This window comes from Cervus canadensis, chromosome 18, assembly GCF_019320065.1.
Source record: "Cervus canadensis isolate Bull #8, Minnesota chromosome 18, ASM1932006v1, whole genome shotgun sequence".
In the NCBI taxonomy this organism is placed as follows: domain Eukaryota; kingdom Metazoa; phylum Chordata; class Mammalia; order Artiodactyla; family Cervidae; genus Cervus; species Cervus canadensis.
This window is the reverse complement of record NC_057403.1, coordinates 35,719,466-35,747,373: the sequence shown is the minus strand read 5'-3', so window position 1 is coordinate 35,747,373 and position 27,908 is coordinate 35,719,466. Positions and strand designations below refer to the sequence as shown.

At 35.2% G+C, this 27,908-nt stretch overlaps 1 protein-coding gene across 7 annotated transcripts in view; it reads left to right on the top strand.

Moving 5' to 3' along the window:
• Nucleotides 1-25,195, top strand: part of NFAT5 (nuclear factor of activated T cells 5) — a 117,288-nt gene extending 92,093 nt beyond the window's left edge. For 6 of the 7 annotated variants that reach the window (XM_043437795.1, XM_043437797.1, XM_043437798.1 and 3 more), the window contains 6 exons: nucleotides 2,321-2,453; nucleotides 6,411-6,491; nucleotides 12,126-12,274; nucleotides 13,422-15,897; nucleotides 16,559-16,802; nucleotides 17,266-25,195. In XM_043437795.1, the coding sequence (XP_043293730.1) occupies nucleotides 2,321-2,453; nucleotides 6,411-6,491; nucleotides 12,126-12,274; nucleotides 13,422-15,897; nucleotides 16,559-16,794 (3,075 nt within the window). In that variant the 3' untranslated portion in view covers nucleotides 16,795-16,802; nucleotides 17,266-25,195. The remainder of the gene's footprint in view (nucleotides 1-2,320; nucleotides 2,454-6,410; nucleotides 6,492-12,125; nucleotides 12,275-13,421; nucleotides 15,898-16,558; nucleotides 16,803-17,265) is intronic. The other variant, XM_043437796.1, reaches the window with a different exon arrangement.
• Nucleotides 25,196-27,908: the final 2,713 nt, after the last annotated feature.

Sequence of the window (27,908 nt, the reverse complement as noted above, 5' to 3'; positions counted from 1 at the left end):
TTGTGTCTCCAGTTATTTTTATGTATATGCCCCCAGCTGCAAAATGACAATTTTGACAATGATAAATTATTCCTTAGGAATGTGAAAAATATCTACCACCATTGCTTATAAACCCTGAAAAAAGATTATCTGCTGGGATAAAGAAAATCGTTATTTTGAATCCAACCAGATTTTTCTAAGAAATTAAAATTTAGATATTCTTCCCTTTTTACCTCAGAAAACATTCTACCTGCTCCACAGGCCTCCCAGCCCTTTGTATGTTTTGGGTGTATTGTACTCCTAGTTCAGTGGTAGTTAATTGCTCTTAATTTTTGAGATTAGGTTTTTTTTTTTTTTAATTTACTGTCAGTACTCACAGTTTACTTAGTTTTTAATTCAAATCATTTGTAGAATTTCTTGATTTCAGATTGAGGACATGTGAATAATTTGTTCATTTGATTTTTAAGAAGTTTCAAATTAGGTTTGTTTAACTACACTCTCTAAAACAAGTGGAGTAAAAGATTAAAATACATATGTATATAAATAAATATATATAAATGTAAATAAATAAATATATGTGTATATAGATATTCATCTGACTTTTAGATACTAATTCTGTTACAATTACCAAGAACAAATTTTTATTTGGAAACATCTTTTCAGTTATTGAGTTGGTCAAATAATCTTAAGACTGGAAAGATACTTCGGAAGTCCATCCATTCAGCCATCTCCTTAAATGTAGGTAGAACTGCTTTGTGATGTAGTTGCAGTGTTTAAACAAAGGAGGAAAAATGAAGGTGGGCAAGATTTTAAAACTCTTATTTCTAAGAATTTGAGTCAATGCAGATACATTTTTTGATGGCTTCATATACAATTGAGTATGTGCTTTCAGATTTTTGCCCCCTAATTCCTGTGGATGTATACATTTATATGTTTTTCCACCTGAATTAGAAGTGTGATTTTTTTGAGATAGCTAACTGGACTCAGAAAGCATTCTACTATTACCATAAGTAAGAAGCTATTTTAAAATTTACGATATGACTATTTTGGAGCATGTTTTAAGATGGCTTAGAAACAAATTAAGTACTCAAAAATTGAAATCTTGGCCTCATTTGTCATGTTCTGTTCAACTGAGTCAGCCAACTTCCAGAGTCTGACTAAGTAAAAAATGACATTAAACTCATTTCATCCTCAGCTGTCACCATTGGCCTCCTGCATATCGCATAGTACAAAAGCACAGTCACTACCTTTTGCTGTTCTTCTCCAGTACTATAACATAGCAGGGAAGAAGAGAATAAGTCAGATGCAGTTCATGATATCTTCTAAGAAGATGTAGTCCCCTTGAATAAGTGCTGCTGAAGCATTTATGGAACTCTTCCTTTCTCTTAAAAGGATGCTTCTACCACTATTTTCACACACAAAAAAATGATCTTGATTTACTGGGTTTTGGGTAAACTGAACTCTGTTGACTTTAAATGAGAATTAGTTACTAGTTTTAAATACAAATTGAAACATTTTAAATTTAAATAGACTAAATGAGAATTAGTTGTCAGTGGTTAGAAAGCAGTGAACTGCACTGCAAAGTACATCTCACCCGTTAAGGTTTACAAAACATATAGTAACTGATATTGCTTGGTGGGCAATTTTTTTTCTTGGAAATATATTCATTCTTTTTTTCAACAAATCTATTTGAGTATATTCTGTGTGAGGTGCTTAACAGTGGAGATAGGATGAAGAACAGAACATCCTAGCTTCTCTTGGAACTTGCATTCTTGTGGTTGTAGAGGGGACAAAAAACAAGCAGATAATCACAGTAATTTCAGGTGGTGATAAGAAATAAACAGGATTCTGTGATCAGATTGGAGAGGGGTGCCAAAAGAGGATGGTCAGAGAAGGCTTCTCTGAGGAGATGACATTTGAATGAGATCTGGAAATGGGTAAGGAACTGGATATTTAAAGAGATAAAGGAGAAGAGTATTCCAGTGAAAGAGAATAGCAAGTTGTAAAGGCTCTGAGGTAAAAATGAATTTAGTGTGTTAGTGTAAGAAGGTCAGTGTGCCTGGAGTGTAACAAGCTAGAGGAGAATGGGAATGAGATAAACTTGACAGGACCAGGGACCTTTTATGCCATTGCAAAACATTGGTATTTAACCTTAAAAGCAGCTTTAAGATTAATGTCTTGATGCCCGTGGACCCGAACTTTTAAATAATACTTTTTTCCACCTAGTCAAACTTTTTAAACTTTACAGCTAACAGGAAAGTACTTAATTATAATATTTTATTTCATATTTTTAATTTATATATTGCTTTATTTCTGCCTCTTATAATTTTCTTTCAATTAGAATCATCTTATTGTGAAGGTTCCCCCATATCATGATCAACATATAACTTTGCCAGTAGCAGTGGGAATATATGTAGTAACCAATGCTGGAAGATCTCATGATGTTCAGCCATTCACTTACACTCCAGACCCAGGTATGTCAAAATATTAAAAGTTCTGAATCAAAAGGAGTAATCCATTTCTGCTTCTTCAGAAGAATATGGAGACCAGCCAACTTAAAAGAGGAAGTAGTGTGCAAAGGTAAATTGATACCAGTATTTTTTGGAGATGGCATTATTTCCCAAAAAGATGGCCACCAAACTCTGCTTTTACTCTTAGTTAAGAGAACCGTTTCCGCCTTACAGAGTTATCATACAAGTACTCCTTGTATGATAAGGTAAGAATTACCATTTATTGAATACCTCTTATGTACTACTTTAGGAAAACTGCTAGTAGTTTTCAGGCTGGCTGTCTTACAGGATGCATTTTGGGACAGGTGAGAGAGAATCTCAGAGAGATAAGTGATAATATCACAAATAGAGTCATATGCCTGTAACATTTTCTAATTTATGTAGTCAAAAATATCAAAGACTTCTGGTGAATAAGTATTTTAAAAATAATTTTAAGCATTTAGGTAAAACAGGTGCTTTAGAAACTAGAGCAGTTGTTTAAAATTTTATATCTCTGGGTAAGAAGTATCTTACGAGATTTTTACCTACATCCATTTAGTTGCCTGGACAAGCCTTTTCCTGGAAAAGTAGAGAAAACATTTTGGAAATGGAAATGCTTCACATGTTTTGTTGACCTAGGCTTGGCTGCTGCCACACTGCCATTGATTTACTCCATTCGTATCTCAGGCATGCTCCGGAATTAGAAGTTCTTCCATATCTCCAAGTTTACTGATAACATTTTTCCCAAATTGTTCAGAAATCAGTGAAGTGCAAAGTGAAAAATGGTAGCAAGGAAAGAAAGCCCTGGTAACAGAAGTGATGAACACAGTAGCTAGGACAGAGTTATAATTAGTCTTGATAATTATTCTCTATCACTTAATGTTATCTGTTCCCTTTTTCTTCTGTAAATCATGTCCAACTTTCACAACATTGGTTATTTCCCACCAGTTTGTTACAAAAATGTGCCATAATATAGCCCTTATGAAATTCTTCTAGTGTTTGTCTCAGAATAAAAGATCACATGTAGAGATTTTAGACAGAAAAAGACAAAAGTTTGGAAGTAATATACTGGCTTCAACAAAACTAGGAAAGAGGATACTGGTTTATACTTAAAAATCAAACAGTTGATTGTTTTCTTTCTATGAAAGTCTCAAAAATCCAAGAAAATTTGATTTAAAACTAATGGTAGTTAAAGCACTTTAGTAATTAATTGCTAGAATATTTAGTATTTTATGTGAAGAGACGCTTGCTCATAGAGGGAGAAAAATGGCATACAGTAATTAATACATTCGTATGGGAAGGGGAGAAGGAAGTGTGTGTGGGGGGAGGGTGAATAGCTTTAAAGTTTTACCATCCTTAAAATACTTACTGAGATTTTGTTGTCTTTGTTTCTTTTTATTGATCAATAATAAAGAACTTCAGGACTTTGAAGTGCTTAACATCAGCACTATGAATCTTCATTTCTTAGTGATGAATGCTCATTATTAAAAATTTTTCTTTGATAAATTGCCAAATATAAAGCCTACACTAATTGGCTATATTTGGCCACATTTAGACCATCACTGACGTATGTTTATTCTTTTATGTTTTTCCCCCTTGTATTTTATATGTACTAGATAGCAGTTGCTCTCAGAAACTCTTACTTGAATAAATATATTTTGTGCAAATTTTATAGTGAGATCTAATGCTTCAGTTTCTGCCTTTATGATATAGCTAATTAAAGAATCTTCCCATAATTTCACTTTTTTTGTTTTATAAACTGTGAATGTCTTTTTAGGTGTGCACATGAGAGAATATTTCAGGAAAACTTGGTTATGATAATTTGCACTGTCTCATTATGGTAAACTAGTTGCTGTTTTGACTCAGCTGGGGACTGTGGTTAAAGATTTGCATATTCAATTGCGTATAGTAATTATAATTATAGGGCTTCCCAGATGGCTCTAGTGGTACAGAACCTGCCTGCCAGTGCAGGAGATGTGAGAGATGGCGGGTTTGATCCCTGGGTCAGGAAGATACCCTGGAGAAGAGAATGGCAATCCACTCCAGGATTCTTGCCTGGAGAATTCCATGGACAGAGGAGCCTGGTGGGCTACAGTCCATGGGGTCACACAGAGTTGGACACGACTGATGAGGCTTAGCACATAGTAATTATAACAGCTAAAACAAGACCCACCCTCATTTTTGTGAGTTAAGAGTAGAAATGGTGACTGCTGCACCATTTTGTCTAAATATTTAAGTTACAGATAAAAAAATAAATAAATATATTTTATCCTAATTTGACCTAGATACCTTCATAATAACCTGGAAGGCCAGATTTGAATTTAGGATTTTCAGACTGCTTGGAGGTCTAAACTGGAATATGGCAACATGAAGAAAGAGGACTTCCCAGCCTGCCACCCTTCTTTTCCCTCTCCCGCTCCATCCTTCACCTGGAGGGCCTTGATGCACCAGCTGATGCTCCTAAGCTCTGTTCACCCTGTAGGCTTAAGATGGCACACATAGTCTATAGAGTAGTTTGCAGAAAATTTTGGTATCTTATGTACTTGGTACATAGTCTAAGAGTAGGATTGGAACAGGGGCTCAAGTGAGCATAAACTGGCTCTGCATGCTTTGCCAGACACAAGCCCCTCTAAAGCCCTCTGAGTCTGTACTGCCAAAAACACGTCACATATGTATTCTTTTAGACTGTTACTTTGCAGACTTAAAAAACCTTTGTTTCATTGCTAGTCACTGAACCATGCTTGACCATTAATTTGTTTTACTTTCATCTTTTAAGACACAGAAATCATATTAGTTGTTTTTTGCAGTGACTCTGCAGTGGGAATTGCTATAAGAAATGGAGGATAAAATACTTATTCATATTTTTTTGTTGCTTTAAAAACAAATGACTAAAACTTGTGTTAAAAGTAGAAATTTAAAAATTTTTTGAAGATTAATTTCCATTCTTAAATCTGTAATTGTTAGAATAAATGATATGCTTTAAAATTGCCTATGAATTTCTTTTCCAGTCAATTCTATTCAGTTTGATAATTTCATTCAATTAACAGTTCTTTCAGATTATCATTTGTTGGCCCTTACATATAGCATGCTTAGATAAATTTTTTAACCTCATTCTTAGGAGACATGTACATTTTGTTTCTTTATTCACAGTTAATTATCTTTATATTCTCTATAACCATCATTTTGCATTATGATGTCAAGAATAAGTTGATAATAAATTGACTCAGTTCTTATTTGGAATAAGTTAGGGAATATAAATACATTGAAAAATAAAAATTAGCATCTATTTAAATAAAATTATTATACAGTCATTTTAAGAAAACCTTTTTATTTGGAATTTAACTTTACCATTCAGAACTGATCTCTACTCTTATGCTCATTAAATTTAAAATTTTCATAGTAGGTGTACTTGACATGTGTAGATATAATAATGTAGCAATTTTCATTAATAATAGCAAAGATTATTATTTCTAAGGCTTTATTAAAAAGTAATGATACTATATATTTTGTATATTCAGCACAGTTTTTTTTTTAAATTATCTCAATTATGTTTCTGAATCAGTATTTTTTAAAATCATTTACGTAGGTGAATGGTGAATTTTTTCATGCTAGTGTTACAGTATATTTGGTATTAATACATTTTTAAAGATCTCATGTCAATCTTCTACTCATTTGTACTGTTACAAGAAAGATTTTTTAAAGTTGCTGTTATTTTTATTTTGTTTTAATAATAAGCATATGCTTCTGCCCACTTGGAGACTGGTGAATTTTAGAGGGTAAACTGGTGAGTATAGATTATAAAAACTCATCTGAACCTAGAATTTCTGCTGAACAAATAATTTAATAATGTTTTATGAGAAAATACTCCTGTTAAAGAATTTTAAGATATACATTTTTCAGGAAGTCTAAATAAATACATTAATCTTTTTTGTTTAATAACAGCAGCTGTTGCTTTGAATGTGAATGTAAAGAAGGAAATATCTAGTCCAGCAAGACCTTGCTCTTTCGAAGAAGCCATGAAAGGTACCAAGTTAATTCTGCTCAAAAATTGTAAATCAGTGATGCTATATATTTTCTCTAGCAAACCTTACTGTTTTATTTACTGTTGTGTACTTGAAACAGTTAGCAGATTATCTTTGATATTGTAAAATAAATACTTGTTTAACTTCACTAAATGCAGAGACTTGCTTCCTAACTTGATATTTCCCCTCATTTGCCATATAAACAACTTTTTAAAAAACATCTTACAGTTAAGGAGTTTTTGTTTTGTTTTTTATTCCCTAATATTAAAAATCTTAAAAGTATAGCGTACGATAAGGTATGCAAGATAGCTATATAAAGCTTCTTGCTGCCAGTAAGTAGGACTTGACATTGAGGCTGAAGAACCAAAATAAGAACTATTGGCATTTGAAAAAGTTGCTTTAGGTACCATTCTTTCTTTTGATGTCATTATTTCCAAGCAGACAATGACGATACCTTCAGGATGTTATAATGTGTTAAAATAGACTGTTTTCTTAGCAGATTTCTAATACATCTGTGATGCTCAATTGTGATGCTTTTGTGCCATTATATGTTAAGATGTCAATTACATAATGGTCATTGATTTATTCCATAATTCTAGCTTTTTCTTACACTTTTGCCATTAAATTCATGAGTCAAATTTTAAAATTTTATATACTTATATTTTTAAGGGGCATAATATCCTTAATACATTTTATCAAATACCATGGAATTTTTCCCTATGTCATAGTAAAATTCAGCATTCACATATACAGTTCAGTATGGCTTGCTGTTATAATTTCTGACCATCAACACTTCCAAAATAGATTAATTAGGAATTATGCACTAGTGTGAAAAGAAGAGAAGCGAAAAGCAAAGGAGAAAAGGAAAGATATACCCATTTAAATGCAGAGTTCCAAAGAATAGCAAGGAGAGATAAGAAAGCTTTCCTCAGCGATCAGTGCAAAGAAATAGAGGAAAACGATAGAATGGGAAAGACTAGAGATCTCTTCAAGAAAATTAGAAATACCAAGGGAACATTTCATGCAAAGATGGGCTCAATAAAGGACAGAAATGGTATGGACCTAACAGAAGCAGAAGATATTAAGAACAGGTGGCAAGAATACACAGAAGAACTGTTCAAAAAAGATCTTCATGACCCAGATAATCATGATGGTGTGATCATTCACCTAAAGCCACACATCCTGGAATGTGAAGTCAAGTGGGTCTTAGGAGCATCACTACGAACAAAGCTAGTGGAGGTGATAGAATTCAAGTTGAGATATTTCAAATCCTAAAAGATGATGCTGTGAAAGTGCTGCATTCAATATGCCAGCAAATTAGGAAAACTCAGTAGTGGCCACAGGACTGGAAAAGGTCAGTTTTCATTCCAATCACAGAGAAAGGCAATCCCAAAGAATGCTCAAACTACTGCACAGTTGCACTCATCTCACACACTAGCAAAGTAATATGCAAAATTCTCCAAGTCAGGCTTCAGCAATACGTGAACCATGAACTTCTAGATGTTCAAGCTGGTTTTAGAAAAGGGTGAGGAACCAGAGATCCAATTCCCAACATCCACTGGATCATCGAAAAAGCAAAAGAGTTCCAGAAAAACATGTACTTCTGTTTCACTGACTGTGCCAAAGTCTCTGACTATGTGGATCACAACAAACTGTGGAAAATTCTGAAAGAGATGGGAATACCAGACCACCTGACCTGCCTCTTGAGAAACCTGTGTGCAGGTCAGGAAGCAACAGTTAGAACTGGACGTGGAACAACAGACTGGTTCCAAATAGGAAAAGGAGTACATCAAGGCTGTATATTGTCACCCTGCTTATTTAACTTATATGTAGAGTACATCATGAGAAACGCTGGTCTGGATGAAGCATAAGCTGGAATCAAGATTGCTGGGAGAAATATCAATAACCTCAGATATGCAGATGACATCACACTTATGGCAGAAAGTGAAGAGGAACTAAGCAGCCTCTTGATGAAAGTGAAAGAGGAGAGTGAAAAAGTTGGCTTGAAGCTTAACATTCAGAAAACTAAGATCATGGCATTCGGTCCCATCACTTCATGGCAAATAGATGGGGAAACAATGGAAACAGTGAGAGACTTTATTTTTGGGGGCTCCAAAATCACTGCAGATGGTGACTGCAGCCATGAAATTAAAAGACGCTTACTCCTTGGAAGGAAAGTTATGACCAACCTAGACAGCATATTATGAAGCAGAGACATTACTTTGTCAACAAGGTCCGTCTAGTCAAAGCTATGGTTTTTCCAGTAGTCATGTATGGATATGAGAGTTGAACTATAAAGAAAGCTGAGTGCTGAAGAATTGATGCTCTTGAACTGTGGTGTTGGAGAAGACTCTTGAGAGTCCCTTGGACTGCAAGGAGATTCAACCAGTCCATCCTGAAGGAGATCAGTCCTGGGTGTTCATTGGAAGGACTGATGTTGAAGCTGAAACTCCAATACTTTGGCCACTTGATGCAAAGAACTGACTCATTTGAAAAGACCCTGATGCTGGGTAAGATTGAATGCAGGAGGAGAAGGGGATGACAGAGGATGAGATGGTTGGATGGCATCACTGACTTAATGGGCAGGATTTTGGATAAACTCTGGGAGTTGGTGATGGACAGGGAGGCCTGGTGTGCTGCTCTTCATGGGGTTGCAAAGAGTCTGACACGACTCAGCAACTGAACTGAAGTGCGTAATTATCTGATTTAACTACAGGACAATTTACAAGTCTCTGCTATGGATAACCATGGCTAATGTTTCTTGAACATATATTAAGTGCTAGTCAGCATGCCACACTCTTTACCAGCATTATCTCATTTAGCCAAACTCTGAGGTAGGTAGTTTATGATTCTCATTTCACAGATGAGGAAATCAAGATTCCAGAGAGGTTCTATAATTTGCTGAAGGTCACTTCGCTAGGATTTAAAAAGATAGATCAAGTTTTAGTGTGTAAGGTAACGTCTAAGCAATAATAATTCAAACCATGTTCATTAGGTTAATAATAGCATAATTAATCAATCGTTAAAGTTAGGGACAGTTTTTGGTCTTTTCTTTGCCAACTTTGATGGGTTCATGCTTTTCTCCAAAAACTCCTAAATGCTTTTTTCCTAGAGTATCAGAGATGCTAACCTCATCCAATGTGAAATTTCTCATACAAGATTACAGATTGAAGGTTAAAAGGTGTTAAACACTATGTTTAATTTTTGGTAATAAAATGATATAGTCATTTAATCAAAATCTTACAAGATTAAAAAATGAATAAGAGACACACACATATTATTCTTTTTCACAATTCAGATCTTATTTTGATAATTTTACCAGCTGAAATCATGTAAAATAATTTTATGAAGATATAAAATTAAATTGAATATTAAACTATGTTATCAGGCTTCCCTGGTAGCTCAGTTGGTAAAGAATCCACCTGCAGTGCAGGAGGCCCTGGTTTGATTACTGAGTCAGGAAGTTCTGCTGGAGAAGGGATAGGCTACCCACTCCAGTATTCTTGGGCTTCCCTGGTTGCTCTGCTGGTAAAGAATCCACCTGCAATGTGGGAGACCTGGGTTCGATCCCTGGATTGGGAACATCACCTGGAGAAGGGAAAGGCTACCCACTCCAGTATTCTGGCCTGGAGAATTCCATGGACTGTATAGTCCATGGGGTCACTAAGAGTCAGACACAACTGAGCAACTTTCACTTTCAAACTATTTTTTCAGTTTAAATTTTTCATTTGTCATTTTTAAATACAACATCATTAATTGGAGATTCCTGATCAGTTTAAAAAAGATAGTCACTTTCAAGTAGGAATTTCCCTTGACAAATGGCTTATTTTTGTGGTTCCTTGAAATCAGAGCTTTAGTATAACACCCAGGTGTCCTTCTGAGAGATTTAATTAGTTATGCTTTAATGATGAAGTCTTAGCAACATAAATGACTTAAATTTGTGTTGTGGCATAATCCTCCATATAACATCCTTTAAAATAGCCATCAATTATAATAAGATTTAGAACTTGATACACAAATGTGACATTATGTCAAGACATGGAAAACAGTTGTTTCTTCATTCATTCAGCAGGTATTTATTTATTCCCTAGTATGCACCAGGAACAACAAAACAAAATCTCTTATCTTCATGAAACTTACATTCTAATAGAATCCAAAAGCAAGAATAGCAGCTGATGTTACAGGATCAACAGAAGACAATACTAATTGTCTTTCAAATTATCCTGTGAGGTGGGCCTGTAATACTTTTAAATGCCTGCCTATATCTGAAGCTTTGACTCAGAGAAAATTGAGTTGTAAGTTGAATTGTGTTGGTATTGATAGGATCTAGGTGAAAATAGATCCAGAGAACTCATGCGTAAATGATTGATTTTTTAGAGTAATGAAAGCAGCATATCAAAAGTGGGCACTTTTTCCTCCCCTAGTATAATCAGTTTCCATAGTGATTGTTTCTGGTCAATTGGCTGTGAGAAAGATTGAATAAAGACCAGAAGATTTAAGTCAAAATATTTAGAAAAGTAACTATCCTGCTTATATACCATATTCCATTTAAAAACCCTCTTTGTAGCCAGGATTTCTTTTCCAGTAACAAATTAAGAAATCTATGTATTAAAATATTGAATCACCTTGTTGTACACCTGAAGCTAATATAATATTATGTTAGTTTTTCAACTAAAAAAAAAGTTTAACAGCTAAGCTTTCTAAGGAATCTGTATTTCTTTACACAGGGTCTCAAAGTAGTGGTAAACCTTAGCTCAGAATTTGGCTATGTGTTCAATTCAGAAGCCTGCCATCAGTGATGCTTCATCAGTATGCTCCACTAAGTGCCAGTGGCAGGCTTAAATAGACAAAAAAGAAGAAAGAGAGTCAAGGGGGAAAAGTAGATAGAATGAAGTGCTAGAACCTACCTATCTGCTACATATTGCCTCTCCTTGGTTTCTAATCTGTAACTACTTCTGAAAATGGAAGTAGATGGAAGTAGAAAAATACTTGCTGGTTTTGCTTTGGAAATTTAATTGGTAAACCTAAAATATCAGTTGTACTTAAATTTCTGAAAAGAAAAAAAATTAAGTCCTGTCTTGAGAAATATGTTTATATGTTAACTTGGTAAATTCAAGTTTTCTAAGACATTAATTTAGAAAAGTGAATCTGTTTGATCAGTTGATGGCATCTTCTAATGAGAAGCTTGAGTTTTGTTGAGGAGAGAAATGTTCAAGCAATCCTATAACCCCCCCAAAGTTTGACTTTGTAATTTCCCGGCAGTCAGATACTAAGAGGAAAATATAACAGTTGTAACTGAGTAGCTTTAGCCTCCTGGAGATTTCCAGCTGCATGGTCATGTTAAGCAGTGTAATTGAGGGCCTTTTGAAGAGTGCTGGGGGGTATAACTTGATAACTGAGTGCTCAAGCTTGTGGATATTTAACTCGTAGTCTCAGGCTACTACCAGGAGTCCTCAAGGTTCTGCTACTTAAAAAGAGGGAGGACACACTTTGGGCACATTTGTATCTCATGCTACTATCAGAGCATCAAAAAATTAATGTTTTGATTCATGACTAAGGTGTCAACACACAGTAGAATGATAATAGTTGATTTCAGTGATTTTCAACTTTTTTTTTTTTTTTGGTGTGTGTGCAGCAATGAAAACTACTGGATGTAACTTAGATAAGGTAAATATGCTTCCTAATGCTCTGATCACTCCGCTCATATCAAGCACTATGATTAAAAGTGAAGACATTACTCCAATGGAAGTAACAGCAGAGAAAAGATCGCCTTCTATTTTTAAGGTGAGCTACATTGACTAGTGCCCTGTCACATGTTAACCTCAAATATAAAAATAGTTATATTTTGAGTAGTTTGATTTCTTTTCCCTGATAATGCTTTTTACTTTTTCTATTTCTTTTATAGCTGTTTCTCTTTGGATGCACTTAATGAATTTTGCTTTGTAGAATAAATGATGTTATACTCAAATAAAATAGCCTACAGCGAACTTCCAATATACATTTTTGGCAAGAAAGGAATTAATGCATTAGCTGGACCTTTGTGATGTTTGGTATAATGAAAGTACAAGCTTAACATTTTCAAAACTAGAGACATTTTATTTCCTTTTTCTTCTTTCCTTTTTCCCTTATTTCTTTTTCCCTTTTTCCAAGAAAGATTCTCTTTCCTTTTCCATTTTTCTCTTATTTCCCCCTCCCAATAATGTTATAAGTGATGCACAAATGGAGATATTTCACATGTAAATCCATGGCTGATTCATGTCAATATATGGCAAAAACCACTACAATATTGTAAAGTAATTAGCCTCCAACTAATAAAAATAATTGGGGGAAAAAATAAAAATAAAATAAAGTAGAAAAGAACTCAAATTATTATTACTTTCAGAAAAGGCAAAAATTATAGACTAGTGTAATGTTCCATATGTAATTTTTAGAATTTATATATTGTGGGTCAGCCTCATAAAAATTCTGGAATTGTGAGATGAATTTTTAAAATGTGAATGACTTACACTGAGTTAAAAATGTACTATTATCAAATGGAATACTGATTGGATTGCAAAATTAAGAACTAATGAAATTTAAAAACTAGTATAAATTTGTGGAAACAGCTTAAAAAAAAAGATATTTTAAAATTTGCTAGTAATTCATGAACCATAGAATTAATGCGTACTTAACTGTCCTAAGCATATCAATAGCTGATTATTCTTCTATGTCTACTTCTATTGTTTGACTGTCTTTGCTTACATGCTTCTTTAAAAATCCTGATGACAGTAAGACATAATGTTATCACTGGTAATCATAGTCTTACACTTGCTTTCCAAATAGTAATATAGACTGGGAAATTGGTCCTGCATATGTTTTTATAATAATAATTTTTGAAGAATCATATGAGCTCATTTATACACATACATATTATTTGGCTTTTATTTTTTAGACTACGAAGACAGTTGGATCAACTCAACAAACATTAGAGAATATCTCTCACATAGCAGGAAATGGGTCTTTTTCATCATCATCTTCCCACTTAACTTCTGAAAATGAAAAGCAACAACAGATTCAGCCCAAGGCATACAACCCAGAGACCCTGACAACTATCCAAACGCAGGACATTTCACAGCCTGGTACTTTTCCAGCGGTTTCTGCGTCTAGTCAGCTGCCCAGCAGTGAGGCACTGCTACAGCAGGCTACACAGTTTCAAACAAGAGAAACTCAGTCTAGAGAGGTGTTACAGTCAGATGGTACAGTGGTTAACTTGTCACACCTGACTGAGACATCGCAGCAACAGCAGCAGTCTCCACTGCAAGAACAAGCACAGACTTTACAGCAGCAGATTTCATCGAATATTTTCCCACCACCAAATAGTGTGAGTCAGCAACTACAAAATACGATACAACACTTGCAGGCAGGGAGTTTTACAGGCAGTACTGCCAGTGGCAGCAATGGAAATGTTGACTTGGTCCAACAAGTTTTAGAGGCACAACAACAGCTATCTTCAGTTTTATTTTCTGCTCCAGATGGTAATGAGAATGTTCAAGAACAGCTTAGTGCAGACATTTTTCAACAAGTCAGTCAAATTCAAAATAGCGTAAGCCCTGGAATGTTTTCCTCAACAGAACCAGCAGTCCATACCAGACCAGATAATTTAATAGCTGGAAGAGCTGAAAGTGTTCACCCACAGAATGAAAACACATTGTCTAATCAGCAACAGCAACAGCAGCAACAGCAAGTGATGGAATCCTCAGCTGCAATGGTGATAGAGATGCAACAGAGTATCTGCCAGGCAGCTGCCCAGATTCAGTCAGAGCTGTTTCCTTCATCTGCTTCAGCAAATGGAAACCTTCAGCAGTCTCCAGTTTACCAGCAGACTTCTCATATGATGAGCGCGTTATCAGCCAATGAGGACATGCAAATGCAATGTGAATTGTTTTCTTCTCCTCCGGCAGTTTCTGGAAATGAAACTACTACAACTACCACACAGCAGGTTGCAACTTCTGGCACTACCCTGTTTCAGACATCAAATTCAGGAGATGGAGAAGAAACTGGAGCACAAGCAAAACAGATTCAGAACAGTGTCTTTCAGACCATGGTCCAAATGCAACATAGTGGGGACACTCAGCCTCAAGTTGGCCTTTTTTCATCTACAAAAAGTATGATAAGTGTTCAAAATAGTGGTACCCAGCAGCAAGGCAATGGTTTATTCCAGCAAGGTAATGAGATGATGTCACTTCAATCAGGGAATTTTTTGCAGCAGTCTTCTCATTCACAGGCTCAGCTTTTTCATCCTCAGAATCCTATTGCTGATGCTCAGAACCTTTCCCAGGAAACTCAAGGTTCTATTTTTCACAGTCCAAGTCCTATTGTCCACAGTCAGACTTCTACAGCCTCCTCTGAACAAATGCAGCCTCCAATGTTTCACTCTCAGAATACCATGGCTGTGCTGCAGGGCTCTTCTGTTCCCCAAGACCAACAGTCAGCCAACATATTTCTTTCCCAAAGTCCAATGAATAATCTTCAAACCAACACAGTGGCCCAAGAAGAACAGATTTCATTTTTTGCAGCTCAGAATTCAATTTCTCCACTTCAGTCAACATCAAACACTGAGCAGCAAGCTGCTTTCCAGCAGCAGGCTCCAATATCACACATTCAGACCCCTATGCTTTCCCAGGAACAGGCACAACCCTCCCAGCAAGGTCTGTTTCAGCCTCAGGTTTCCCTGGGCTCCCTTCCTCCTAACCCAATGCCTCAAAACCAACAAGGAACAATCTTTCAGTCACAGCACTCAATGGTTGCCATCCAGAGTAACTCTCCATCCCAGGAGCAGCAGCAGCAGCAGCAGCAGCAACAGCAGAGCATTTTATTCAGCAACCAGAACGCCATGGCACCAATGGCGTCTCAAAAGCAGCCACCACCAAACATGATATTCAATCCAAGTCAAAATCCAGTGGCTAATCAGGAGCAGCAGAACCAATCAATTTTCCATCAGCAAAATAATATGGCACCAATGAATCAAGAGCAACAGCCCATGCAGTTTCAGAACCAGACCACAGTTTCCTCACTTCAGAACCCAGGCCCTGCCCAATCCGAATCATCACAGACCTCCTTGTTCCATAGCTCGCCTCAGATTCAGTTGGTCCAAGGATCACCCAGTTCTCAAGAGCAGCAAGTAACACTCTTCCTCTCTCCAGCATCCATGTCTGCATTGCAGACCGGTATAAACCAACAAGACATGCAACAGTCTCCCCTTTATTCCCCTCAGAACAACATGCCTGGAATCCAGGGAGCCACATCTTCACCTCAACCACAGGCTACTTTATTTCACAACACTACAGGAGGTACAATGAACCAGCTACAGAATTCTCCTGGCTCTTCTCAACAGACATCTGGAATGTTCTTATTTGGCATTCAAAATAGTAAGAAACTCTTTCTAATTTCCCATTTCTTAAATGTTATTGGTTGAAATGGTCACATTATTGTTACCAGAAGGAAGCACAACATAGTGGTTTTAAGAGCATAGATTGTGGTTGGACAGAATTGAGTTCAAGTCCCAGCTGTACCACTTATAGACTGAGACCTTGGACAGGTTATTTGACATGCATGAGCCTCAATTTCCACATCTAAAATGGTGGTAATACTACATACTTGACAAGGATATTGAGAGGATTAAAGGTGGTGATATATATAAATGGTTGTGTCTGCCATTTTGAGATATAACCTAGAAAGGAAGATGAAGTACAAATGACAGAAAATTTTTCAGCCAGTTAAAGCAAGTAGTTTCCAAGGAGGTAGAAACTCATGTTTCTTTAATGTTTATGTACCAAGGAAATTATATAGGACTTACATTGATAACTAAACAATGTTGTATTTTTATACTGCTTAGAGAAAACCAAGGATGAATTCTACTACTGTCTGATGAAAACGTTTTTGGAGGCTGTCAGGTTCCTCACTTTTAAGTCTCTACTGAGTGAACAAAATAATGCATTTATATACCTCAGCCACTAGTAAATACCTTCTTATGAATCTTAACAGAAAATAACTAATCAGGTAGCTTCTCTGTTTTCAATGTCTCTGCAGACTGTAGTCAGCTTTTAACTTCTGGACCAGGTACATTGCCAGATCAGTTGATGGCCATAAGTCCACCAGGCCAGCCACAAAACGAGGGCCAACCACCTGTGACAACACTTCTTTCTCAGCAAATGCCAGAGAATTCTCCAATGGCATCCTCTATAAACACCAACCAGAACATTGAAAAGATTGATTTGCTTGTTTCATTGCAAAACCAAGGGAACAACTTAACTGGCTCCTTTTAACTGGATATGTAAGTAATGCATTTTGGCTTCTTTCTTATTGAGAAGCATCAATAAATTTTATTATTCTTAGCATATTTGGGTTAAGTAATAACACTGTTTAGACTCTGATCTTTTAAAATATGGTTTTCTCAAAAAAAAGAAAAATATGGCTTTCTTACAAAATGGTACCTTTTTTACCCTGAATTGATTGCTCTGAATGATAACTTATAGTCATATTGTTAATACTGGGCATTCCTTCTGGCTCTTAAGTTTCTTTGCCCTTGAAATGATGGAACATCTGATGAATGATAATTACATCTCATATTTCACTTCCTTAAGAAGTAAACCTTGAATCTGAAAAAATATGACAGTATAAGTGTGGTAAAGTATCATTTATAGTACTGTAATATACTTTGGGATCATTCAGGGCAACAGGAACTTTGTAAATGCTTTCCCTCCCTAGTGAGTTATATTAAACGTCTTCTTTTTTAGAAATTCCATGAAGAAAATCCTGATTTCAAGATATCCTGAGATCTTGTGATTCCATGAGGATTATCGAACTGTCACTTTAAAAAGAAAACAAAATATGAAAAACTGTGATTGAGTAAATGGATAGATTTTACTCTGGCTGCAAAAGAGCACACCTTGGCTACCTATTGCAGTGATTAACCACCATTGTTAACATCTTTATATTTTATGTTCCTAATAACAGTGATGACTGAGAATCTATTTGTTTCCAGCTGACAGAATTAATTATTACTATTTTCGTAGGCACTCTTTCTTTAAAAGTACAGTTTAAATTGACAAGCTGGATCACTCAGTTATTATTGCTATTAGAAAATAATTCATGTTTCATGTTTACTTTTGTTCATTTGTGTTTTCTGCATTGTTTAGTCAATGAAAAAGAGTTCAAATAATAACTAAGGCTGTGATTTTTCAGTATAAAAAGCACAGCTATTGGCTATAGTGAAGGAATCTTTTCTCAGTTTTTATGGAGAAACCAAAGGGATAACATTCTGACAAGTAGGCTGTATTAAGAGGTCTGCACGGATAAGAGGCCTCTATTTATCACAGACAACACACTTACAACCAGGGAACAGCTGGAATGCTATTGATTTTATTTTTCAGAGAGTCATTAATTCTCTGTTTCTGTTAAGGGTTTTAGCCATAACTGTGCATAGAAAAAGAAATATCTTGCTTTATTAAAAAAATGAAGAGGATGATGTATGGTAAATTATGTTCTGATAGCCTCCTATATTAGTTAAAGCTGACAATAATTTGAGTCTGTTTTCTTCTTATCCCAGTCTTGGACTGGTATTCCCTTTTTATGTTCATCTATGTTATTCTTCCCCTCTTCACTTTATTTTAGACAGTTAGTAATATGCTACTAGCTTTGTGACCCTGTAGTAACTTAAATGAAAAGACCATGTTGATCTAGGGTAACCCAGCAACTCCTGCAGCACAGGCAGGGGGGTACCCTTTCAGGAATGAGGGGAACTGACTCCTGAGAGATAAGAAACAATGCATTTTTTCCCCGTGAACGGTGCTGTTCTGAAGTCTTCAAATTTTTCCCTCTTATAGGAAGCAGTGTAAATGTTAATTAAAAAAAGAGAGACAAACTAAAATTTCTTGAACCATCACTTCTCCCTGAGCTGTAGTGAGTGTAATTCACTTGTCACCTCAGTGCTTTACAGTTTGAAGTGGTCATTTACCTGATGGTTCCCACAAGCCTTGGGCTTTACAGGGTCATATCATTGACTTAAAGTGAGGAATTCATTTGTGTTACATCTATAGAGAGCAAAATAACACACTCCAGAACTTGCAGTTGTAGTATTAGTTATACAGATTTGGGTGTTCTCACCACCCATGGGATGCCTGCTTCTCACTACAACCTGTTGTCTGGACATATGCTTACGTCTTATTCTCCTTTTGGCATGTAGAAAGCTGTTAATACAGTTTAAGGCCAAATTGTGTGTGGCTTCTATATGTAGATAAGATGTTTTGGCATTCTTGTCCGTTTCATTTATTTTTTTAAATGTACAAAAAATAGCCTGTTAATTGTTAGTAGAAGGCTACATTTCTGTTTTTTTGTTTTTGTCTTTTCTATCCTATACACTTAGTTGAACTTTGTGGAATTGTGGTGTTGGTTTTGTTTATACAGCCGGAATTTTCCCCCTTTTTGTGATGGTCTTCCTTGGTTCTTTGAATGTACTCTTCTTTAATTTGTTTTATTCTCTTTGGTCTCATTTATTCTTCCCTCCACCCCCAACCCTTTCTTTCTCTCTCTGATTGAGAGGCATTGAATTATGTTTTCAGTAGTACAGGCTTCTTGCCGATATGAAGGGAACTTTTCAGAAAGAGACCTACTCTGGGTCATTTAATTTTGAATACAGTTTTCAATCGTTCAAGTTTTGGATGGTTTATATCTAATGTGTGTTTCATTTTTTTGGAAAGCTATATTTTGTATTTAGGAAATGGTATACTATTTTGCTATTTGTACTGAGTGAGTACATTGGCATAAATATAGAAATTTATATATATACATATATATAAACTATTCTTTTTTTGCCACACATTTTTGTGGTAAATTTGTGAGTTTGTCTGATGTTCTACCACAACGTGGCGTCTGATAAAAGTGAGGGGGGGGGGGTTTGTTATGTCTTTGTTGAGTATTTAAGTATCTTTTGAAACAAATGACCTGTTCATCTGTGGCCATTCCATCAGGCAGTTCCTTGATGTGATTAGTGGGCTAAAGTCAGCTTACTGTGTGTTTGCGGGATCTTACACTCAGCAAAATGTTAAAGTAAGGAAACCCATCTAGGCAGTTGTGTCAAATGGTGTTTCGCAAGAATGAGCCATCCAGTCTTTGCTCACTATATATTTAATATTTTATTATTGTTGTTATTGTTATTATTAATTGGCTTTCTGTATTCTATGCCTTTTATTTATAAAGACACTAAAAAAAAGTTTGTAATTTTAATAACATTTTCCCCATCTTGTAATATCCAGAGCTACTTTATAAATTCTCTAAACCAAAAGCATTTTCCTATATATATATATACATATATATATATATATATGTATGTATGTATGTGTGTGTGTGTATATATATATATATATATATATATATATATATAATCTCCCCACCCCATCAGGAAAAATTACCCAGTATAGTTCAGGTTATGAGAAGGACCAGCCACACAATCCAGTGCTTCAGTTTTAAAATGAATAACTAATTACAGAGGGTTGACTGATGTTAGAAAGCTTATCCAGTGGTATAAAAATAAGTAGAAATAAAATGCTGTAAGTTTATTTCTGAGTTTTCTGAATTTTTTTCCCAAGAGATTACACAGGAGACTCAGGAACATCTATTTGTTCATCAAGTTCCACTGTTAACACTGCTCTATGGATGAAGTGGTGGCAAGAAGACTGGCTTGTGTGCTGATTTCTGTTATTTAGCAAGAAGTTTATCATTGTAAAATGCTGATTGCCAATGCCAAGTCACCAGGGACCAATTTTCTGTTTTGTAATATCTCAGTTTAGAACAGAACATACACCTGAACTGTAGTGGTTTGATTGGATGGAGGCAGAAAACCCAACTTTTATTTTCATAAATTTTGTGGTTATTTGTACAAGGGCTGTGCTAAGATACCATATTCTTAATTCAGTAGTGATTTTTTTTTTAACATTGTTAAATGTTCCTTACTGCTAAAAGGTCAATGTTAAGTACAGCATTCAGAACATATTATTTGGTTACAAAAAGTATTTGTCTTCGTATTGAAGAGCTAGCTTAGTAGTCAGTGGTTGATACTTGTGCTCATAATACAGATTCAAGATTACTGTTACAAGTTACATCTATATATGGGAGAGATTCCAAGAGCCAGCAGAGTCCTTGGAAACAACAATTTATTAAATTTACTTATGGCAGAAGGACTTAAATGAATTATAAACCACATTTTATTCCTTTATATTGTTCCATTCAATTGTTCTTGCCTTTAGGAACTCACATGAATGCTTGGAGCTTATCTGTATGTCTGCATGAGTGTGTGTGTGTATGTGTGTGTTTGTCCTTTATTCTTTATTGTCATTCCATTATATATCCACACCAACATGGGAGAAGTTGTATACAACAATTAGAAGTTCTATTTTGCTTCTTAGCTTTATCTTGTTACCTTTGTAATTAGAGTATCATGTTGTTATTTAACCAATGCAAATCTGTTTTCACCAGTCTCCCTAGAACAGATTTTTAAAGGGCTTTGTTTATCGTAGAAGCAGTATTAGTGAGGGACCTTCCTTCCTTTCTTTTTTGTAATATTGTTTATGCTGTAGTTGGGAATTTCATTACAGTGCATTTCTTGCCCATCAGAACCTCAGTTAATCCACCTAGGAAAAACTGTGTCAAAGGGAATGAGAAAGAGACTATATCTAAGTCCCCCTTAGAACTAAGAGAATAATTCCTTTTGACCATTTAAGCCATTATAGATGCTTATTTTGGAAAAGTATAACCTGTTTAGATGCATCAGCAATTATAGACCAGAAATTAAATGCTTAAATTAAAATTAATCAAAGCCTCAAAATTCAACATGGTTTTATAAATACTTACTGGGAGTACTTGAGAATTTTTTCATCTTTCTGGTGAGAAGTTCTGTTTTAGTATTTGTTTTCTAGTTGATTATTTTCTAAGTAATTGAAAATTATATTAAACCTGTTAGCTTCTGGCCATTCTGTTTCATGACCACAGGCTTCTTCCCTTAGCAAGACAGCTATGTTATATCTGCACGCCTTTGTTTTGTGGAGGGACTTAATAAAAGAGAGAGTGTATAGTTCAGTGGCTTTATTAGAAAAATGACTTGGAATATGTATACTCCAGTGAATGGGATAGTATAATCTCATAACATGTGTTAAAAAGAGGTTTTCCTGTCTGCTTATTTGTGTCACTTTAGAGCTCAATAATGAAGATAATGTTCATAATGTAGTAAATACCAGAATAATACCTAGAATATAATTTTTTACTTGTCCCAGCATTCTAATTACTTCTTTAATCCTCCTTTGTTTTTGTGTCATTCTAGCCTCATTTATTAATATAAATCTATTTTTACTCTACTTTCTCTTTGAGGAAATTTTTTAAATTAATATTTTATATCTAGATTAAATGCTTATGGAAAAGTGCCTTTTTACCATGATAGTGCCCCTTTCTTATAATTTTTTTTTCATTGTTGCCAAAAACACATAGGCAAATGACTTTAATAGTCTCGGCTTTAATTTTTTCTTTTTAGTAATTCTTTTCTCCATTTCTTGATCACCATAGAAAAGTTTCAAACCTCCCTAACGCCCATTGGCAGAAGAGGAACAGAAAAGATATATAGCTAGGATTGTTTCTTTGGAAGAGGATAAGTGAAAGATCCTCTTCTAGACTTTATATAAATTAGCTAAATTTGTCTTCATCCTGACCAACCAATAGTAAGTCTTAATCTGAATGCTGTCAAAAATTTTAGTATATATGAGACTATGGCTCAAATGTGTATGGTTAACTTTCAGAAAGGAAGTGTTTGAAGCACCTGCTCTGCTTTTAATTATAAGATGGATGAAAATAAATCGATAACACATAGTTTAGGTAAAGCTTGGTAATTTCAATTTTTCTTATGATAGAGAGTCAAATAATTCATTGTTTTGTGCCTCTTGCCCATCAGAACCTTAGTAATCTGCCCATGAAAAATAGTTGCAAAAGAAATGAAGCTATATCTGAGTCCCCCAGAACTAAAATAATTCCTTGCAGCCAGATACAGTTGGATCGGGTGTCCCTCTGGTTTTTTTGTTGTTGTTGTTAATTTTGCCTATGTTCCAGCTCCTCATCATAGTGGTGGTGCCTAAAGAAAGGGCCATCAGCAGCAAACAGGTCAGGATAGTAGTGACTTAGAGATAGAGCTGCTTTCCCTATGTGAGTATTTCCGTGACTGCTGGTGACTCTAAAGACTGCAGATCTTTACGCAATATTCTCAATACCCTAATGATATTATGCACTTTAATCATTCCAAAGAAGTAAAAAATGCTGTATAGTGATGATTCCTTTTGATGAATACATTTTAACTGTTTAGAATATTTATGTCCCTTTTTATTTTGGATAACCAACTTGGAATGTTATGGGAATATTTTCTAAAATGACTGTGTAGTAGGACTTACTAAGGCTTTGAGACATAACTGACTATAAGGGGAAATGATTATACTTCAGAAAATCATTTTAGAAACATTAAAATGTTCAGCTTGCTAATCTCTATGTTTGAGAGTTAATTAACCAGCTTTCTTCCTATATTTTTTGTTTCATATTAATAACATAGTATATAGTTTTCTACATATATGTATAAACCAATGGTTCTCAAAATGTGGTCCTCAGCCCACCAGCCAATGTCTGTATCACCTGGAAACTAGTTAAAAATACAAAATCTTGGGCCTTATTCCAGACACAGTGAATCAGAAACTCTGGAGTGGGACTCAGCAGTCTCTGTTTTTAACAAGCCTTCTGTTAAAGGTCATTCTGATGCATGCCAAAGTTTGAGAACCACTGGTTTATAGTGTATACAGTAAAATGTATTAATAGAAAAGGCTTTTTTTCCACCCACACAGACAGTTATACATTGTTCTAAATGTAAAATCAGTTTAACCTGGTTATCCATAATCATTTACTGGTAATGATAATTTATTCTCAGTACTACCTATAGTTATATATTTTATGTACATATACAATTAGTCCAGTTATCGATAATTCAGTTAACTTAGTTTGGTGTATTCCTACCACATACTAAAAAGTTTACATTAAATGACTGATTTAAATATATAGGTGCAATGGTCTATATTTTTATTTTAACTATGGTGACGTTTAGTAGCTAACATAATTCACGGGTGCTAAAGTCTCCTGTTTATCCATGAAATGGGTACACTGTGGGCAGTGATAACACAAGCTTCATTCTCATTGCCTCCTGCCTCACCAGCAGACGACGGTTTTGTCTTGGCTAGGCCAACTCTCAGAACAAAATTATTTGTCATTCCTTATATTTACATTTGTATCTGAGCTATTAAACAACATGGCTAGCCAGGTCAACAAAGCACCTTATTTGATTTCTTTTTTAAATAGATAACTCTTTTAAAATAGCTTGCTTTATGTGAAAACTGACGCACTGGAAATATAACTACCCTTGGTTGGAACTTATGCTTCAGATGAGATGTTAAACAAGACACTGTATTATTTAGTTTAGGCATTTCTCCCTTTCCTATTATTTGCAACTAACCATAAGATAAATAGCTTTATTTATTCATTTTAATCTCCCTCTATAATTCAGTACCTCCATAATTGCTGGTGTTTACAAATCACCAATTAATAAATTCATGAAAGAAAAATGCACATTTCAAAATAAAAATCACCACTGCTGTCTTTGCTTAATAGTAGCAGTGGAAATGTAAGTGGCTTACTCTACAAACTTTGGTGCTGGAAATATATAGGCAAACTGTTGGGAGATGCTCTAGCTACATTCCTGCTTTCTTGTTCCTGTTACCATCTTTACCACCTTATTGCATATTATATTCTTATTATGTAAGGCATTCTACCACACCACAATATTACTCAACTCCAACTTGTAATATTTTCTTTAAAAGTTCTGTGTTTAACCATATCACCGTGCTTTTTTTCCTCAGAAGTAATTTGCCTAATTTGAGATAGTTTGTATAGCTATTATTATTTTAGCTAATGAGCCTCAGTACAGCACGCGCGCGCTCACACACACACACACACACACACATACACACATAACACACACATGCCATCTCAGATGTTTGAGAGTGACTTTGGAATCAGATTAAAGAACTGTCTTGCACAGAAGTGTTTATGACTTTCAGTGACAAACTGATTCCAGTGACATTGAGCTAATTTCTTTTGATCTGATGAATGTATCTGCTTCACCTTGTTCCCTTACTTTGAATTGATAAGCTCCAAGTATTTATTACTTTTTTGGAATACTTTTTACTGAGTTCATTCATTTGTTTTACTTAGTCTTTTAATCAGTATACTACAGTTATTTCATTAACCTGTTCTCAAGTGGTTTAGCTACCATTCTGCCATTTAAGTTTTTTATTTAATTTTATTTGCTTGAGTACACTGATCAACCACTGAACTGCCTTCTTCCATTGTCCTGCAATGATATAAGGGTTACATTTTTGTGTATATGGCTTTCATAGTTGGTATTTCAGAGCACTGACACCAGATACTTCAGTTTATTCTCTGGGGGAATTTAATTTGCATCTATGTTTTTAGCTATCTGTGATAACTTGTTAAATATTAAAAAGATATTTTGCTTCTATTGGAACATTTGTATACTCGCAACTATATTTCTGTAAACAGCTGCAGTCAAAAATAAAACATTGAAAGTTTTCATTTTGTAGTGGTTAACTGTCTTTTTTCCTCAGACTTTGCGAATGAAGTCATATCTATGAATGTCAGTTTTGAACAACATGAGTATGTGACTGAACTTAAAAAAGAGTCATTAGGAAAAGGTATGAAATACAGAAATATTTTTAATAGTGACATTGTACCTACTGTTTAACCAGGTAGTGTACAAAAGTGACTTAGTGTGATAGAATTTTTATTTGTTTTACTTAAAGTATTTCATGTTTAGTAAAATAATACATACATGTGGTGACAAGTTATGAATTGTGGAGGTGCTTTTGATGAAAACAAAGTCTCCCCAGCCCTCAGTCCCACATCCAGAGACAGTCTCTTTTTATAAGTTAATCATTCAGAATGATTTTAGGTGATTTACATGGGTAAACATTATTTTTAAACATATATGTGTGTGTGTATGTGTGTGTGTTTGGATGTACATTAGAAAAATATATAATGTGTCTACTTACTAGACTATGGGGAAATGTGAGTCAAAGCCAAAATTCTAAATAAATTCTAATACAGGTGATACATGAATATTGTATATGTGATGTATAAATAACTGAAGCTTCAGTAGTGCTGCTTTAAACAATATTCTTATACTTTCTTATCAAATATAGATGGTACCTGTTGATTCTGTGAAAGTGACTGAATTTTTTTAACATCCAAATGTATATAATCCATCTAAGTGAGTTTTCACTTTAGGGGTCTAAAGTAATAGCACTGCTGCCATTGTTCTAAATATGTTTAAAAGTTGTCTCTTAGCATTTATGGACTTCAGCAGCATTGGAAAGGAGTAATAACCAAATGCAATTAGTAAGTATAAATATAAAAAAATTTGGGTATTTTTAATCTGAAGATGGGACTACAAGTGGCTGCCAGAAAGGCTGATGTGGTCCTGGGTTACATAATCTAAGTTACAGTGTCCAGAACAAGGGATACAGTTTTCCTGCTTTACTTCAAGCTGATAAGAGTCCTGCTTTGTCATCTCGTGAGGAGCAAACAGTTCTCAGCGGCCATATAATCAGGCCTGTCAGAGAACTGAACATCATTTATCCCTGCTTAGCGACACAGGGGGACCTTAGAAGTGTAAAAGCAGCTACTGACAAATATATACTACCATGTGTAAATTAGATGGCTAGTGGGAAGCTGCTGTATATAACACAAGGAGCCTGGCCTGGCGCTGTGCGATAACTGGGAGAGGTGGCATGGGGACAGGGAGAGGGTGGCTCAAGAGAGCGGGGACACACACACACATACACACACACTGTCTTACGGCTGATTCATGTTATACGGCAGGAGCCACCACAACACTGTAAAACAGTTATCTTCCAATTAAAACACAGCTGTAGTTTCTCAATAGCAGCACTTACGGTCTTTCAGTAAGACAGCTGATTACTGCTCTTGTGCTCTATTTCATGGTGTCATTGCCCCTGCCTGTACTGAGGCACAGTAGTATTTAAAAGCATAGGCTCTTGAGTTTGCCTCTTGGGTGAAGTTCTGGCTCCTATACCAAATGTTTAACTTCTCCATTCCTCAGTTTCTTTATAAAGTGGAAAGAAAACTAGAATGATCCCCTAAGGGTTGTTATAAAAATTACATAAGTTAAAAAAAAAAAAAAAATTACATAAGTTAATCAGCATAAAACTACTTAGTTCCTGGCACACAGGAGCTAAATGCCTAGTAAGTGTTAACCCTGTATTAGTCATACTAGTCCTGATACTGCTTTGTTCTTCTGCCTCTGGTTAACTGGATCCATATCTTTTTGCTTTTTCAAATTCATGGTCCTTTAATTATTCTCTTTCTTTTTTTTATTTGTAATTTAATTTTTAATTTTAATTCTTATTTTTGATTTTTATTTTCTGTTGTAGTTGACTTACAATGTTTTGTTAGTTTCAGGTAAACAGCAAAGGGATTCAGTTTTATAGATATAATTACCCTCTTTCTCCAGCATCAAAACCTTTTCTCATACCCACTAGAATATGAGTTTTCTGTAATGTTCCTCATCTCTTAAAAAACAATTTTCTTTGACCACACATCCCACATATACACTATTTCCACTTCCTCTCCTATTCCCTCTTAAACCCATTCCAATCAGGTTTTATCATCCCACTCTCCAGAAATAGCTCTTGTCAGCACCACCAATGGCCTCTCCAAAGTCAATTCCCATGCCTGTTTCACTCACTCAGCTTATCGGCAGTATTTGACAGCCTTTGAAACACTTTCTTCCCTCGGCTGTCAGGACACCACGCACATCTCTCTTGCTTTATTGGCCTTTTCTCTTCTCATTTTCTTGACCTCCTAATGTTGGAGACTTCTAGAAGTCAATCATTAGATCTCTTCTCTATCATAACTCAATTTCCAGTTGATCCCCATCCAGTCACATTGCTCTATATACTTCTACGTGTTGACTTTATTCCAAGTTCCTATTACCCAACTGTCTACTTGACAGTCACAACAGGCATCTCAGACATAACATGTCTGAAGTCAAATTTTGATTCTCCCCTTCCCATCCCCATCTTCTGCCCCCAGTTCTCTTTCCAGATTCTTCCTCATCTAAGCAAAATGAAATCTCCATTCTTCCAGTTACTTAAGCTAAAATACCTCTGAGGGTTTGTGTTTTTTGACCTTGATAACAATCTGTCATCAGGTCATGTTACTCTGACCTTTGAAATATATCCAGAATCCAGCCACTTCTCAATACAGC